The 14762-nt window shown below is 40.4% G+C and overlaps 1 protein-coding gene across 8 annotated transcripts in view; it reads right to left on the bottom strand.

Annotated features, from left to right (window-relative positions):
• Positions 1-3423: 3423 nt before the first annotated feature.
• The window catches only part of pdgfd (platelet derived growth factor d), a 68137-nt gene continuing 56798 nt past the window's right edge, over positions 3424-14762 (bottom strand). For 3 of the 8 annotated variants that reach the window (XM_003200098.7, XM_073924103.1, XM_073924104.1), the window contains 2 exons: positions 9355-9569; positions 3424-5290 (listed from right to left, as the gene is read on the bottom strand). In XM_003200098.7, the coding sequence (XP_003200146.5) occupies positions 5162-5290; positions 9355-9569 (344 nt within the window). In that variant the 3' untranslated portion in view covers positions 3424-5161. The remainder of the gene's footprint in view (positions 5291-9354; positions 9570-14762) is intronic. The other 5 variants (XR_012391103.1, XR_012391107.1, XR_012391104.1 and 2 more) reach the window with 3 other exon arrangements.

Raw genomic sequence — 14762 nt, 5'->3', positions numbered from 1 at the left:
TTGATTTGAATACTATTTTGGCTATTGTTGTTATCCAGGACTTTTCAAATGTACTTTTTTGGTTATGATGACCATTCGACAATGTATTTCAGCTTAAATAGTGCTTTTAAATGTCATGGAAATGCAGTATTTAATTCTCATAATTAAATAGTAACCTATAAATGAGACCTATAACCACAATAAGGTAAACCTTTAGAGAAAACAAAGTTTCACCAGGCTGGCTACACTGAAAAAAGTGTTGCATGCAGAACTGTTGCAAACAATTTATTTGTGTTGAATTTAAACAAACAAATTAAGTTTAATAATGTTCAACTTAATTCGTTTGTTTAAATTCAACACAAATAAATTGTTTACAACCACTTTACGTACAAAAAAATTAGTAAATCCAAGGAATCATCTCTGAATATTTTTTTTCAGTGTACGTGTTACTGTAACAATACCTGAATAATAGCAAAAACACTTTGCTGCAAAAAAGGTTTTAGGTTGAATGGGATAATAATGTAAAAAATGTGGCAGAACATTGGTTAAATAATGATAATAATATACTACACTGCATTACTTTTCTGTGTTAAAGTAAAATAGTTAAGTAATAAGAATACCATACTAAATAAAAATGTTTTGGTTGAGCAAAAAATAAATAAAAAAATAAAAAGACCTCAGGATTTATTTAGGGTCAAATCAGCTTTTTTTTTTTTGATGAGAAACTTAATGAATACAGTGCATGCGTAAAGTACTTCACTTTTTCCAAGTTTTTTTTAAGTTACAGTCTTATTCCAAAACATTCCTCAACATTCTACACACAATCCCCCATAATGACAATGTGGACAAAGAGTTTTTGAAATTGTTGCAAATTTATTCAAATTAAAAAACCTGAAAGATGAGATGTACATCAGTATTCACAGCCTTTGTTGTGAAGCTCTAAATTGAGCTCAGCTACATTCTGTTTGCACTGATCATTCTTGAGATGTTTCAGCAGCTTCATTGAGTTCACCTGTGGTCAATTCAGCTCATTGAACATTATTTGAAAAGGCATACACCTGTCTATATAAGGTCCCAGGGTTGACAGTGCATGTCAAAGCACAAACCAAGCATGAAGACAAAGGAATTGTCTGTAGACCTCCGAGACAGGATTGTCTCAAGGCACAAGGCTGGGGAAGCTTACAGAAACATTTCTGCTGCTCTGAAAGTTCAAATGAGCACAGCGGCCTCCATCTTCCGTAAGTGGAAGATGTGATCAGGGGAGTGATCAGGGGAGAAGGGCCTTAGTCATTGAGGTGATCAATAACCCGATGGTCACTCTGTCTGAGCTCCAGCGTTCTTCTGTGGAGAGAGGAGAACCTTACAGAAGGACAACCATCTGTGCAGCAATCCACCAATCAGGCCTGTATGGTAGAGTGGCCAGACGGGAGCCGCTCCCCACCTGGAATTTGCCAAAAGGCATCTGAAGCACTCTCAGACCATAAGACACAAAACTCTGCTCTGATGAGACTAAAATTGAACGTGAACACCAAGCATTACGTTTAGAGAAAAGCAGGAAGCTCATCACCAGGCTAACACCATCCCTACAGTGAAGCATGGTGGTGGCAGCATCATGCTGTGGGGGTGTTCTCTAGCACCAGGAGCTGGAAGACTAGTCAGGATAGAGGGAAAGATGAATGCAGCAATGTACAGAGACATCCTGAATGAAGACCTGCTGCAGAGTGCTCTTGACCTCAGACTGGGGCGACGGTTCATCTTCCAGCAGGACAATGAGCCAAAGCACACCGCCAAAATATCAATGGAGTTTCTTCACAACAACTCTGTGAATGTCCTTGAGTGGCCCAGCCAGAGCCCAGACCTAAATCCTATTAATCATCTCTGGAGAGATCTGAAAATGGCTGTACACCATCGCTTCCCATCCAACCTGATAGAGCTTGAGAGGTACTGCAAAGAGGAATGGGCAAAAATTCCCAAAGACAGGTGTGCCAAGCTTGTGGCATCATATACAAAAAGACTTGAGGCTGTAATCGCTGCCAAAGGTGCATCAACAAAGTATTAAGCAAAGGCTGTGAATACTGATATACATCTGATTATTCAGCTTTTTATTTTTTAATAAATCTGCAACAATTTCAAAAACTCTTTGTTCACACTGTTATTCAGGGGGATTGTGTGTAGAATATTGAGGAAATTAATGAGTTTAATCCATTTTGAAATGAGGCTCTAGCATAAACTAATGTGGAAAAAGTGAAGCGCTATCAATACTTTCCCAATGCACTGGTGCTTTCAAAATAATAATGAATCATTCAGGGCTCAACAGTAAGGACTGCCCGATGGCCCAGGGCCAGCGTGTGAGATGCTCAGGACAGTAGACAGGATTGTTACTGGCCCGATTGGGCCACTGATGCCCTGTCACTAAAGTTTAATTTGCCTGTGTCTACTTGTCCATGTTTTGTACAGTTTGACGTCAGTTTGACAGGCAAGCCATCTTTTGTTTTGCAATAAATTGCCTGCACATTTTGCTGCTTTTGTTTGCAAAACACTTTGAATTTTGCTCATTGAACATTTCAAGAGTTCACACTTAGCTGATAATCAATAAAGCGTATTTGGCATGCTGTCCCGGGAGAGAGCCCTGAGCTCGTAATATCCTCAAGCCCGGGGCTCCCTCCCGTTAGAAGGGCGAGAGGGGAATTCGAGGTCAGGTAGGTCTCGAGAACTCCCCTGCTTGTCACCGTGAGAAGTGTAAACTCAGGTTGTATTGGGTGATCATTTGTTTTAGTCGATTGGCTATGGTTTATGTTTTTGGACGGTGGGAGGAACCCGGGGAAAACCCACGCGAACACGGGGAGAACATGCAAACTCCACACAGAAACACCAACCGGCCCGATGGGTTGGACTGGCGGTGTTCTTGCTGTGAGGCAACAGTGCTAGCCACTGGGCCACCGTGTCGCCCGATCAGAAAAAGTGGGAGGATGTAGGGGTGGAAAGGGGCGGAGCTTCAAGACGAAGATAACTGGAGTGAAAAACTCAGGTTATTTATAATGCTTCCGTAATCATCTAATAGGGCTGATTACGGAGCTAACAAGGAGCCAGCCGTGTTGATTATAAGCACGTGATCCTCTCGAAATTAGTTTATGAATAAACCACACTTATTAAAAATTTAAATATTTAAATTCTAGATTTACAAACATTTTGACACATTTTTCAGTTTTTTAATTTGTGGCTAAGAATTAGCTATTAAAATTTTTTTGGTAGGGACAGTGAAAACATTGGCAGGGCAAGTAAAAATCTGAACCACTGGTCCGATCGGGCAAGTAGAAAAAATCCTTAGCGTTGAACCCCTATCATCATTTCATAATCAGAAACTCTTGTAACAACAACTAAACTAAACATGTCACACACTAATGACTTTCCTGCTTGTATTTCACAACATAAAACACAGAAACCTTTTCTTAATTATGAGTTTGTTTTTAGTAAAGCGTCATTATGTCAAATACTTTTATAAGTCATCATAATATTTGCACTCGGGCAGAAGCAAACTGTGGTAAAGTGTGAAGAAATATCAGACCTAAAACCAGACTTTGCTATAAAATGTAAACAGATGTGCTTTGCATGTGTGTGTGTGTGTGTGTGTGTGTGTGTGTGTGTTCAAAGCTACTCACTTGAACAGAGCAGAAAGAGAAAGCATACAGCAGCTCCAGCACACGTATAAAAACACAAAGACAGTTCATTTAATAAATAACACTGGACTGGAGCGGAGGAACCGCCCACTCTGGCATCCGATTGGTCTCAGAGAGCAAGCGCTTCATTAATATTCATGTACATTAGGTGAGCTCATGTGACTTTACTGATCAATCACTGAATGAGGAGAAGACGACAGAGACAGAGAAAGCTATATGGCAGACAATCCAAACACTGCACACAAACACACAACCGAGGTGTGTGTGTGTGTGTGTGTGTGTGTCCATTATTAAGAGTGTTTAGGTGAAAATCTGAATGTATGTACAGTATGTGTGGTCGAGGGGAGACATGTGTTAATGTATGTGTGTGTGTTTTCTTTGTGCGTTCATCACTCTGTGTATGTGTGTTTTCATCGTGGTGGTCTGGACTTGTGTGTGTGTGTGTGTTATGGCTATCTAGAATCCTTCTGTGTGTGTTTATGGTGGCTATCAAGAATCACTGTGTGTGTATGTGCTTATCGTGGCTATATAAAATCACTCTGTGTGTGTGTGTTCATTGTGGCAATCTAGAATCTGTGTGTGTGTTAACTGGTGGTCTGGATGTGTGTGTTAATCGTGGCTATCAAGAATCACGGTGTTTGTGTGTGTTCATTGTGATGGTCTGGACTCGTGTGTGTGTTTATCGTAGTGTAGATCATTGTGTGTTTATTGTAGCGGTGGCTGGACTCTTGTGTGTGTGTGTGTGTGTGTGTGTGTGTGTGTGTGTGTGTGTGTCTATCGTGGCTATCTATAATGTGTGTGAGATAATCGTGGCTGTCATATCTATGTGTATGTATTTAATGTGGTGGTCTGGACTCTAGTGTGTGTGTCTACTTTGGGTTTCTAGATTGTGTGTGTGTGTGTGTGTGTGTATATTCATTGTGGTGGTTTGGGCTCTAGTGTGTGTGTGTGTGTGTGTGTGTGTGTGTGTGTGTGTGTGTGTGTATGTGTATGTATTCATTGTGGTGGTTTGGACTCTAGTGTGTGTGTGTGTGTGTGTGTGTGTGTGTGTGTATGTGTATGTGTATGTATTCATTGTGGTGGTTTGGACTCTAGTGTGTGTGTGTGTGTGTGTGTGTGTGTGTGTGTGTGTGTGTGTGTGTGTGTGTGTATTCATTGTGGTGGTTTGGACTCTAGTGTGTGTGTGTGTGTGTGTGTGTGTGTATGTGTGTGTATGTGTATGTGTATGTGTATGTATTCATTGTGGTGGTTTGGACTCTAGTGTGTGTGTGTGTGTATGTGTGTGTGTGTGTGTGTGTGTGTGTGTATGTGTATGTATTCATTGTGGTGGTTTGGACTCTAGTGTGTGTGTGTGTGTGTGTGTGAGTTTATCTTGATTATGTGGACTATGTGTGTGTTGTGTGTGTTTATATTTATTCATTGTGGTGATCTGGACTCTGTGTGTGTGTGTGTATGTATGTATGTATGTATTCACTGTGGTGGTTTGGACTCTAGTGTGTGTGTGTTTATCGTGGTGGTCTGGATTGACACACACAGTCACATCTCTCGTGATGCTGCAGGTAAATCTCCTCCAGAGTCCACCGCGCTCTGCTTTTCTTCCTGTAGAAACTGGCACCAGGAGAAAACTTCAGCACCTGACAACACACACACACACATACACACAAACACACACACACACAAATACATTAGAGACAATAATCTATAGATTTAAATAGATTTCAAAACCTAATCTAAACTAGAAAAATGTCCCGCACACTATCTACTTCATCTGATCTTGCAAAAATTAAATATTAAAAATCCAAAATTAATATATACAGTTGAAGACAGAATTATTAGCCGTCCTGAATTATGAGCCTCCCTGTTTCTTTCCCCCCACTTTCTGTTTAACGGAGAGATGTTTTTTTTTTTCAGCACATTTCTAAACATAATAGTTTTAATAACTAATTTCTAATTACTGATTTATTTTATCTTTGCCATGATGACAGTAAATAATATTAGACTTGATATTCTTCAAGACACTTCTATACAGCTTAAAGTGACATTTAAAGGCTTAACTAGGTTAATAACGTTAACTATGCAGGTTAGGGTAATTAGGCAAGTTATTGTATAACTATCGAAAATATATAGCTTAAATTGGTTTTAAAAAAAATTCAATCTGCTTTTGTTTCAGCAGAAATAAAATAAACAAGACTTTCTGCAGAAGAAAAAATATTATCAGACATACTGTGAAAATTTCCTTGCTCTGTTAAACATCATTTGGGAAATATTAAAAAAAGAAAAACAATTTTAAAGGGGCCACAGCGGAATGAACCGCCAACTTATCCAGCACGTTATTACGCAGCGGATGCCCATCCAGCTGCATCCCATCTCTGGGAGACATCCACACACACTCATTCACACTCATACACTACGGACAATTCGCCTGTACCACATGTCTTTCGACTGTGGAGGAAACCGAAACACCCGGAGGAAACCCACGCGAACGCAAGGAGAACATGCAAACTCCACACAGAAACGCCAACTGACCCAGCCGAGGCTCAAACCAGTGACTTTCTCGCTGTGAGGCGACAGCACTACCTGTTGCACCACTGCGTCACCCTATTTATTTTATCCTTAGTAAATAACATTAAAGACGTACAACTGACTGTTTCAACTCTTTATTACAAAGAAACAGCTCAAGATAAACATATTTAGTAATTTAAGGATTTTTGTGCATGTGTGTGTTTTGGGGTGTTTATTTATTTATTTTTATTTTTTTTGGGGGGGGGGGGGGGTATCCCTTATTTTTACATCCCAGTGTTGACAGGTATGGCGAAAGACCACTGTATAGAATGACAGAGAATTATGACCTGTACTGATAAATATTAGGCATCACCTAAACCACCATTACACTACAGTCATGTCTACAGAAATTGCAAACAAATTAGAGATGCTCATTTTGGTTAATTTTGCTAACCAACAACCGCCGCTTGTTAATCGGTTATTAACGGTTAATTGGTCAGATTACTATTCTTTTTTTATATATATATATATATATATATATATTGACGTGTCTATTTTGTGTCTGACACATTAAATATTGCATTTTAAAATACTGATTTATTTCAACATGCTAGCATATTAATAACAGAACATAACAACAGAGCATCTTCACGTACCTGCAGTGTTTCCAACAGCACAGAAGAACAGAATAAACGAAATAAAGAGAATGAAATAAATTATTAATTTAAGGGGCGAGGCAGTGGGGCAGTAGGTAGTGCTGTCGCCTCACAGCAAGAAGGTCGCTGGTTTGAGCCTCGGCTCAGTTGGCGTTTCTGTGTGGAGTTTGCATGTTCTCCCTGTCTTCGCGTGGGTTTCCTCCGGGTGCTCCGGTTTCCCCCACAGTCCAAAGACATGCGGTACAGGTGAATTGGGTAGGCTAAATTGTCCGTAGTGTATGAGTGTGTGTGTGTGTGAATGTGTGTGTGGATGTTTCCCAGAGATGGGTTGTGGCTGGAAGGGCATCCGCTGCGTAAAAACTTGCTGGATAAGTTGGCGGTTCATTCCGCTGTGGCGACCCCGGATTAATAACAGGACTAAGCCGACAAGAAAATGAATGTATAAATTATATAATCGAAATATCAGTATCAGCATGTTCAATCAGTGTGAGATGCAAGTGTATGGATGCAGTAAATGTAGTCAATAATAGTGTATGGCTGCGAAACAAAGGATAATGCCCAAATTGGAGCGCAGCTCTGGCCAACTGTGAATAGACAGCGGCCCCGACAAACTCTCTGCCGGGGTTTAAATAAGGGCGCTGACCAGCATCAGGTGCGCTGAAGGCACGCCCCCAATCTACAATCAAGTCAAACACACAGAAACACAAAACACAGTCCTAACAGCACCGTTTCAGTTACGGTTAATCGATTACTTTGAGCATCCCTGATACAAATATTTGTATTTTACAATCTTTAAAGGGCCATGAAACCCCCTCGTTTCAGCAGGGTGTTTTCACACCTCTACTTTGGAAAAAGTCAGAAAAGTGGGCGTGTCCAGCTCTGTTTAGGGGGGAGTGTCGGAGGAAGAAAAGTGGGATGTTGTGGGAGTGTCTATTTGGGTACGGGCGAGTTTCAGAGTCAAAATACACAAACACACACACACACACACACACACACACACACACACAAACACACAGGAGAAAGTGATGGTGTTTAACCTACATGGACATCTGTAGTCGAATTATTTGCCAAATTATTAAATGTTCTGTAGAAATTATTAAATCTGTAGAGACAGAACAATCACCAGCAACTAGAGCCGCGTCTTTATTAAGAGAAGACTACAAGCGAATCCGGATCTCAGCGTTTGCAGATGAGAACAGCTCTCAGGTAAACAATAATCCACCTTAGACACGTAAGTTATTGTTGTCGAGCGTTGCGTACACTGTTAATCCACACGTGACTCCAGCTGCGCTCTCACAGAGAGAAAATGAAAACGAAACTTAACGGCAGCAAACTATAAAAGCAACACTTCATGCTTGTTTTGCCAACACAACGTGGCGTCTCTGTCGTCTAAACACTGTGACAGTAATGAATATTAATGAAGTTGCACAATAGAGTGCGCTGATTGGTTTGAACCAAGCCTTACTCATGCATTAATGCATCACACTGTAAGACGTAATAAGACTCACTCTGGCACAGACGCCCAGTCTGCACGCTGGAATACACGCTATTATGTCATGACCGTGACGCAGCTTCAAAAATTCGTTTCAAACCGGAAGTACGAATTTGCTTGAAATAACACAAAAACAACCAATTTACACTTTTTAGTGAAATATAGGTGTCCTAATAGTGTTTTTAGCAGTGTGGGACACATATACGACCGTCAACAGCTCAAAACATGTGTTTTGGTGTTTCGTGACCCTTTAAAAACTGAGTTCAGATGACGGTGTTTGTGGGTTTGGGTTTATTTGAGCAGGGCAGGAAATAAAACAGATTTATTGGTCGATTTGTCTTCATTGATTTGCTTCCCGATCAATATCCATCCTTGACCTCTGACCTCTCCTGTGGTCAAGCACATACATCACTTATACGTCTATGTATGTGTGTGTGTCTGAGTATATATATTGTGTGTGTGTGTGCCAGCGCTGACAGCTGGAGCCAATCACATTTAGCAGATGTTGCCGTGGGTAACAGTCTGGTATTATACGCAACAGCAGTGTTTACTGACAGCTCTGTGACAGCTGTCAATCACTGCCGGGTCACACTGATGTCAGCCTACAACTCCCAGAATGCCTCAAAACATCCCACGAGTCTTCATTGTGATCAGCTCAGGCTGTGTTACTGACTGTGCGTCTACAGTAAGACGTTATTAAGCTGAATAAATAAATAAATGGCAGTAGCTGACAGGTTTCCTCAAGGTGGTTTCAGGTTTTCGTGCTCTACATGTCAACACACTGTGATGTAGTTTTGACATTCCTGCACTGACACTGAATTTACTGTGTTTTATGATTCATACCTTATGTTTTTAAGCGTCACTTACAATTATTGGGTGTTGCTATTAGAGGAGTGAACCTACACTAGTCTCCGGGTCTGATTCAATTATATATATATATATATATATATATATGCACACACATAAATCAATCAAAATAATGACTGATTGCTTGCTTCCAAAAACACATACAAAACAGTCATTTCTGAAGCAGTGCATTGTGGGATACCTCGTGCAGTTTCCTGACGGTTTTTCCGGAGCTGCAGGTGCAGGAGTTCCAGTTGTCGGTCCCGCAGCCGCAGTTTCCACCACAGCGCTGCACCAGCAGACAGCGAGGGAAGAAGACGGCGTTGGTGGCCTTCAGCTCCTCTCGTAAATTCACCGAGTAATTCCGCGGGGTACAGCTGTACTGCTTCACATCCTCATACAGACGGTCCAGGTCCACTGAGGGAAGAACACAGCCAGATGACTATATAATATAATTATTTCATTAATAATAATGTATAATTTCACAATATAGGCGAGGCAGTGGCGCAGTAGGTAGTGCTGTCGCCTCACAGCAAGAAAGTCGCTGGTTCGAACCTCGGCTCAGTTGGCGTTTCTGTGTGGAGTTTGCATGTTCTCCCTGCCTTCGAGTGGGTTTCCTCCGGGTGCTTCGGTTTCCCCCCACAGTCCAAAGACATGCGGTACAGGTGAATTGGGTAGGCTAAATTGTCCATAGTGTATAAGTGTGTGAGATAGTATGTGTGGATGTTTCCCAGAGATGGGTTGCGGCTGGAAGCGCATCCGCTGCGTAAAAATTTGCTGGATAAGTTGGCGGTTCATTCCGCTGTGGCGACCCCGGATTAATAAAAGGACTAAGCCGACAAGAAAATGAATGAATGAATTTCACAATATCACATGAAACTGGAAGTATTACATGAAATCACATCAACTTTTTATCCGATAAGATAAAATGTGCAAAACTTTGACGGAAACAAATGCCAATCAAATTATAGATGTCATTTTGTTCTCTCTGAGTATAAAGTTTATCTGAGTCCTTTATTAAATATATAATCATTTAATGTTTCTCTCTCGGCTGTGCGCGCGCAGTCAGCTGCGAAATGGTGTTGCAAACACACACAAATAACGGCAACTTTGGAAAGCGAAAGTAAAACCTGAATGCTGGACATTTAAGGGGATTCAGAAACTACGGTCGGATGCATTTTGGTGGAAAAGGCGCATCTCTGTGGGTCTGCAGAGCACGTGAGAGCTCCTGTGTGAGTGACAGATCGCACACACACAGAATCAGCAGTAGGAAACGTGCAGAGCGAGAGAAGATTTTCCACTGAGTAATCGATCGCGAATGTTTACTTTTCCTGGACGGATACAAAAAAGGTGTAAGACAGGGGTGTCCAAACTACGGCCCGCGGGCCATCTGCGGCCCGCAATCAGTTTAGTTCATCTTGTCGGTATAATTATATGCATTACTATAGAGACATGTTAATGCACGCAGCTGTCAATCAATATTGTTGGGCGGGGGAACCGCACTCCTACATCAATATCAATAGAATCTGGCCCGCAATACAAAAATGAACGTAATTCAATAAATAACCACCGGGTGTCGCTATTACATGCATTCAATTAAGCAGCAGTTCTTGTTATGATCGATCTATCTATCTATCTATCTATCTATCTATCTATCTATCTTTCTATCTATCTACACACAGTTGAAGTCAGAATTATTAGCCCTTCTTTGATTTATTTCTTCTTTTTTAAATATTACCCAAATGATGTTTAACAGAGCAATGACATTTTCACAGTATGTCTGATAATATTTTTTCTTCTGGAGAAAGACTTATTTGTTTTATTTCGGCTAGAATAAAAGCAGTTTTTTTTTTTATGCACCATTTTAAGGTCAAAATTATTAGCCCCTTAAGTCTTCAGAACAAACCATTGTTATAAAATAACTTGCCTAATTACCTTAACTTGACTAGTTAACCTAATTAACCTAGTTAAGCCTTTAAATGTCACTTTAAGCTGTATAGAAGTGTCTCGAAAAATATCTAATCAATTATTATTTACTGTCATCATGACAAAGATAAAATAAATCAGTTAGTAGAAATTAGTTACTAAAACTATTATATTTAGAAATGTGTGGAAATATCATTATATATATATATATATGCGTGTCTGTGTGATGTATGTAAAATTTGGCCCGGGACAACGCTTTTTTTTTTTTTGCATCTGGCCCTCGGCCCAAAAAGTTTGGACACCCCTGGTGTAGGAGGATGATAATAATAGTATTATTCACGTGTCATCACCAAATATACCTGGGCGGCCCGCCTAAGTAAAGTCTATGTGTGGGAAGCACTGGTGTGGTATGACAGTATAGACGAGGTCTTTCTCTCTGAGATGGCTGGATTAAATTAACAGTTTGCTATTGCACCATCCAGTGGACACAATTGGAACTGCAGCTCACAGAATCATCTCGCGGGCCGCATTTAATTCGTTTGCGGGCCTGATCCGGCCCACGGGTCATACGTTTTACAGCCCTGGTCTAATGTATCTTTTGTTTACAGTGTACTGAAAGCCACGCACAACTCCCACCGCCACGGCGTGAGATGTTTTGTATTTGGTGCGTCTGAAAGGCGTGTGCTTGCTCACGCATATTGGCATGTATTGTAATATTGGAAATAAAAAACTTGCGCGCGGAAAAGACGCGATATGTGATATAAGCTCAAAACGTTAAGCTAGCGCACAGCTAGCATAAGCTTTTTTAGTTCATCTTGTCGGTATAATTATATGCGTTACTACAGAGACATGTTAATGCACGCAGCTGTCAATCAATATTGGTGGGCGGGGGGACCACACTCCTACATCAAGTTGCGGTCGATCTGAAAACCGCTCCAATTGGTCCACCACTTTTATGTTTATAAAATTTTTTTAAAAAGGACTGGGTGTGTTTATTTCACCCCAATATGACAGTATATACACTATACCTACAGCTTGAAAAGTAGATTTTTCACCATAGGTGCCCTTTAAGGCCTCGTAAAAAGCTGGATTAAGACTTTAATACCTTTTAAAGGCCTTACTTTTCTCATAATTGATTAATTAACTTTTAACATTTTTTAAGACTCCGTGGATATCCTGAATCAACTACTGCACCTTTAACACTGAATAAAGCACATGAGCTGTACCTGAGCTGATCTCTGTCAGTTTTTTGTTGTTCACCGGTGAAAAATAGAAGCTGTTTCTAAAATATAAACTTCAGGGGCTTCATGTACGAAGACTTGCGTGGAAATCATACTAAAACATTGCGTACGCACGAAGCTGTAAATGTGCGTACGCAGAAAAAAATTCAGATGTATGAAACACTGCGTACGCCGAATCTCACGCATATTCTTTTGTACATCCGAATGAACGTGAAACTGAGCGCAACATGCACGAGCACAAAACCCCTCCCTGCCTCCTCCCCCGTATGAATATGCTAATGACTCTACTTTGGCAAAACCAAATGAAAAAGCAACGGCAAAAGCAAGCAAGAGGAGAAACTTTGAACAGAATGTGAATTGGAGGTGCTGCTTTCGGAGGTAGACCGGAGAAAAGCGGTGTTATTTTCAAGTTTGTCCTCCAGAATTAACAACAAAAGAAAAAATAGAGTGGGAGAGTTTAGCTGATGCGGTTAACACAGTTGGGTCTGAACATCGCACTGAGTGAATTACAGAAGAAATAGTGTGATTTATAGGTGTAAAATGTTGTAGTATCCTCAATAGTCTCAGTGGCGCAGCTCGTAAGACGCATGTCAACATGTTTTAACACGTTCTAGCATGAACTCGGTTCGAATCCAGCGTCTGATGAACTCATTCTTCTTTATTTCCCCCGCTACATATCAGATTTTGCCTACTCTTCATCACGAGGAAGACAAGTAGGAATCATTAATAAGTTTGTGCATCATATTTTATTTGCACATTTATTGAATGGAAATGTTTCTGATTCACGCATGCAAATTCATCTTCAGATAGTGTCTTTATAGCAATGTGCGAGTGTAACGGGTGTCCCATCAGCAACACACCCGTCCATAATAACTCAGGTCTTGGACTCAATAAAGGAAGCCATCCACCATTGCACTCAATCAGATTTATTCTCTCCGTCTGAGATAAACCTGAGATAAAACAAAGATATGTAATGCAGGAAAGTGCAGCATTAACATTCAGCTCTCTCTCTTTCACAGTCACACCGATCTCTGTGTATGTACATTTTCTTAAACTCAAAAACATAACATATAAAAATTGATAAACAACATACCGGAGATAAAACAAAGATATGTAATGCAGGAAAGTGCAGCATTAACATTCAGCTCTCTCTCTAAAAGGGAAAAATACAAAAACTCTCTTGTTGGGATCTTGTATAACTAACAACTTTAAAATGCATTAGCAGGGCCGGAGTGGGACTCTTTTTCAGCCCTGGAGTTTCAAGCCTCAGACCGGCCCACCTCAGTTCACCACTGACTATAATAAAATAAGGTCATTTCCAATTCAGTTTCTAATTACAGTATCACGTCTTTTTTTGAGAAAACAGCTGTTTTATAACTTAAAATGTTCAACAACCCTAACAGTATTATATGTCTTAACAATAAAAATGAAAAAAAAAATTGTTATTCAGATGAGGTACGAACCCGGGTTGGTGGCGTCATAACCTAACGTGCTTACCACTGTACCACAACAACTATACATTGAATAGTGACTTATCTAGTTATATCATCATTAACCTGCAGGCTGCATCTTGCTTACGAGGCTACGAGAAAATAGATAAAAAGAGCAGAGCTGCGGTAAAATAATTAATAAGAAGGCTGTGGTCAAGTAAATAAATAAATAATTTTTAAAAAGTGTGACTGCTGAGAGCAACAGATTCTGGAGCTAGGAACACCGGCCCTCGCGGCCAAAAAACAGACCGGCCCACCGGGAATTCTCCCGGTCCTCCCGATTAGCCAATCCGGGCCTGTGCATTAGCAATGTAATGCTTCAGCTAGCAACACACAAATCATCTAAATCGTAAAAAAAATAAACATTAGGAAAACAAAACATGAACTAGTGTATTATTTAAACAACATACACAACTGTTTCGCTCGATGAAATTATATAAAATTGTTTATATCATCCCTTTTTAATTAGTTTGCGAGAGAGAGAGACGAGCTGCGCTTACCTTTCACAGTCACACCGATCTCTGTGAACCTACGGTAAGCACAAAGGGACAATATTCTCCTGCAATTTATTTACCACAAGGGGGCACTCAAACACCATCTTATGTATAATGCCTAATTTCATGTCATTCACTCGAAATGAATTATATCATCTTATCTTTTCAACTCCGTTATACGAGCAGTAGATAGCTCAGATTACATTGGGAAAACAGGCGACCGCTGCAAATTGCGCTTTAATGTTTAGCTGGTCAACTGTATGGTATGGAAACCTTATATACCTGCTAGATGAACCCGTCTCATACAGCTGCCATCGCAAGGCTCAGACACTTTGTAGAGAGGAATTTAACACAACTGCCTCTAGGAGTCGCCAATGGAAATAAAACAGACACGCACAAAAAATGAGCTGCGCACATTCTCACGTTCAGTTCATCGTTAGTTAATCCAAACATGAGCGA

The sequence above is a fragment of the Danio rerio genome, chromosome 15, assembly GCF_049306965.1.
Source record: "Danio rerio strain Tuebingen ecotype United States chromosome 15, GRCz12tu, whole genome shotgun sequence".
Lineage (NCBI taxonomy): Eukaryota > Metazoa > Chordata > Actinopteri > Cypriniformes > Danionidae > Danio > Danio rerio.
This window is presented reverse-complemented; position numbering and strand designations above follow the sequence as displayed.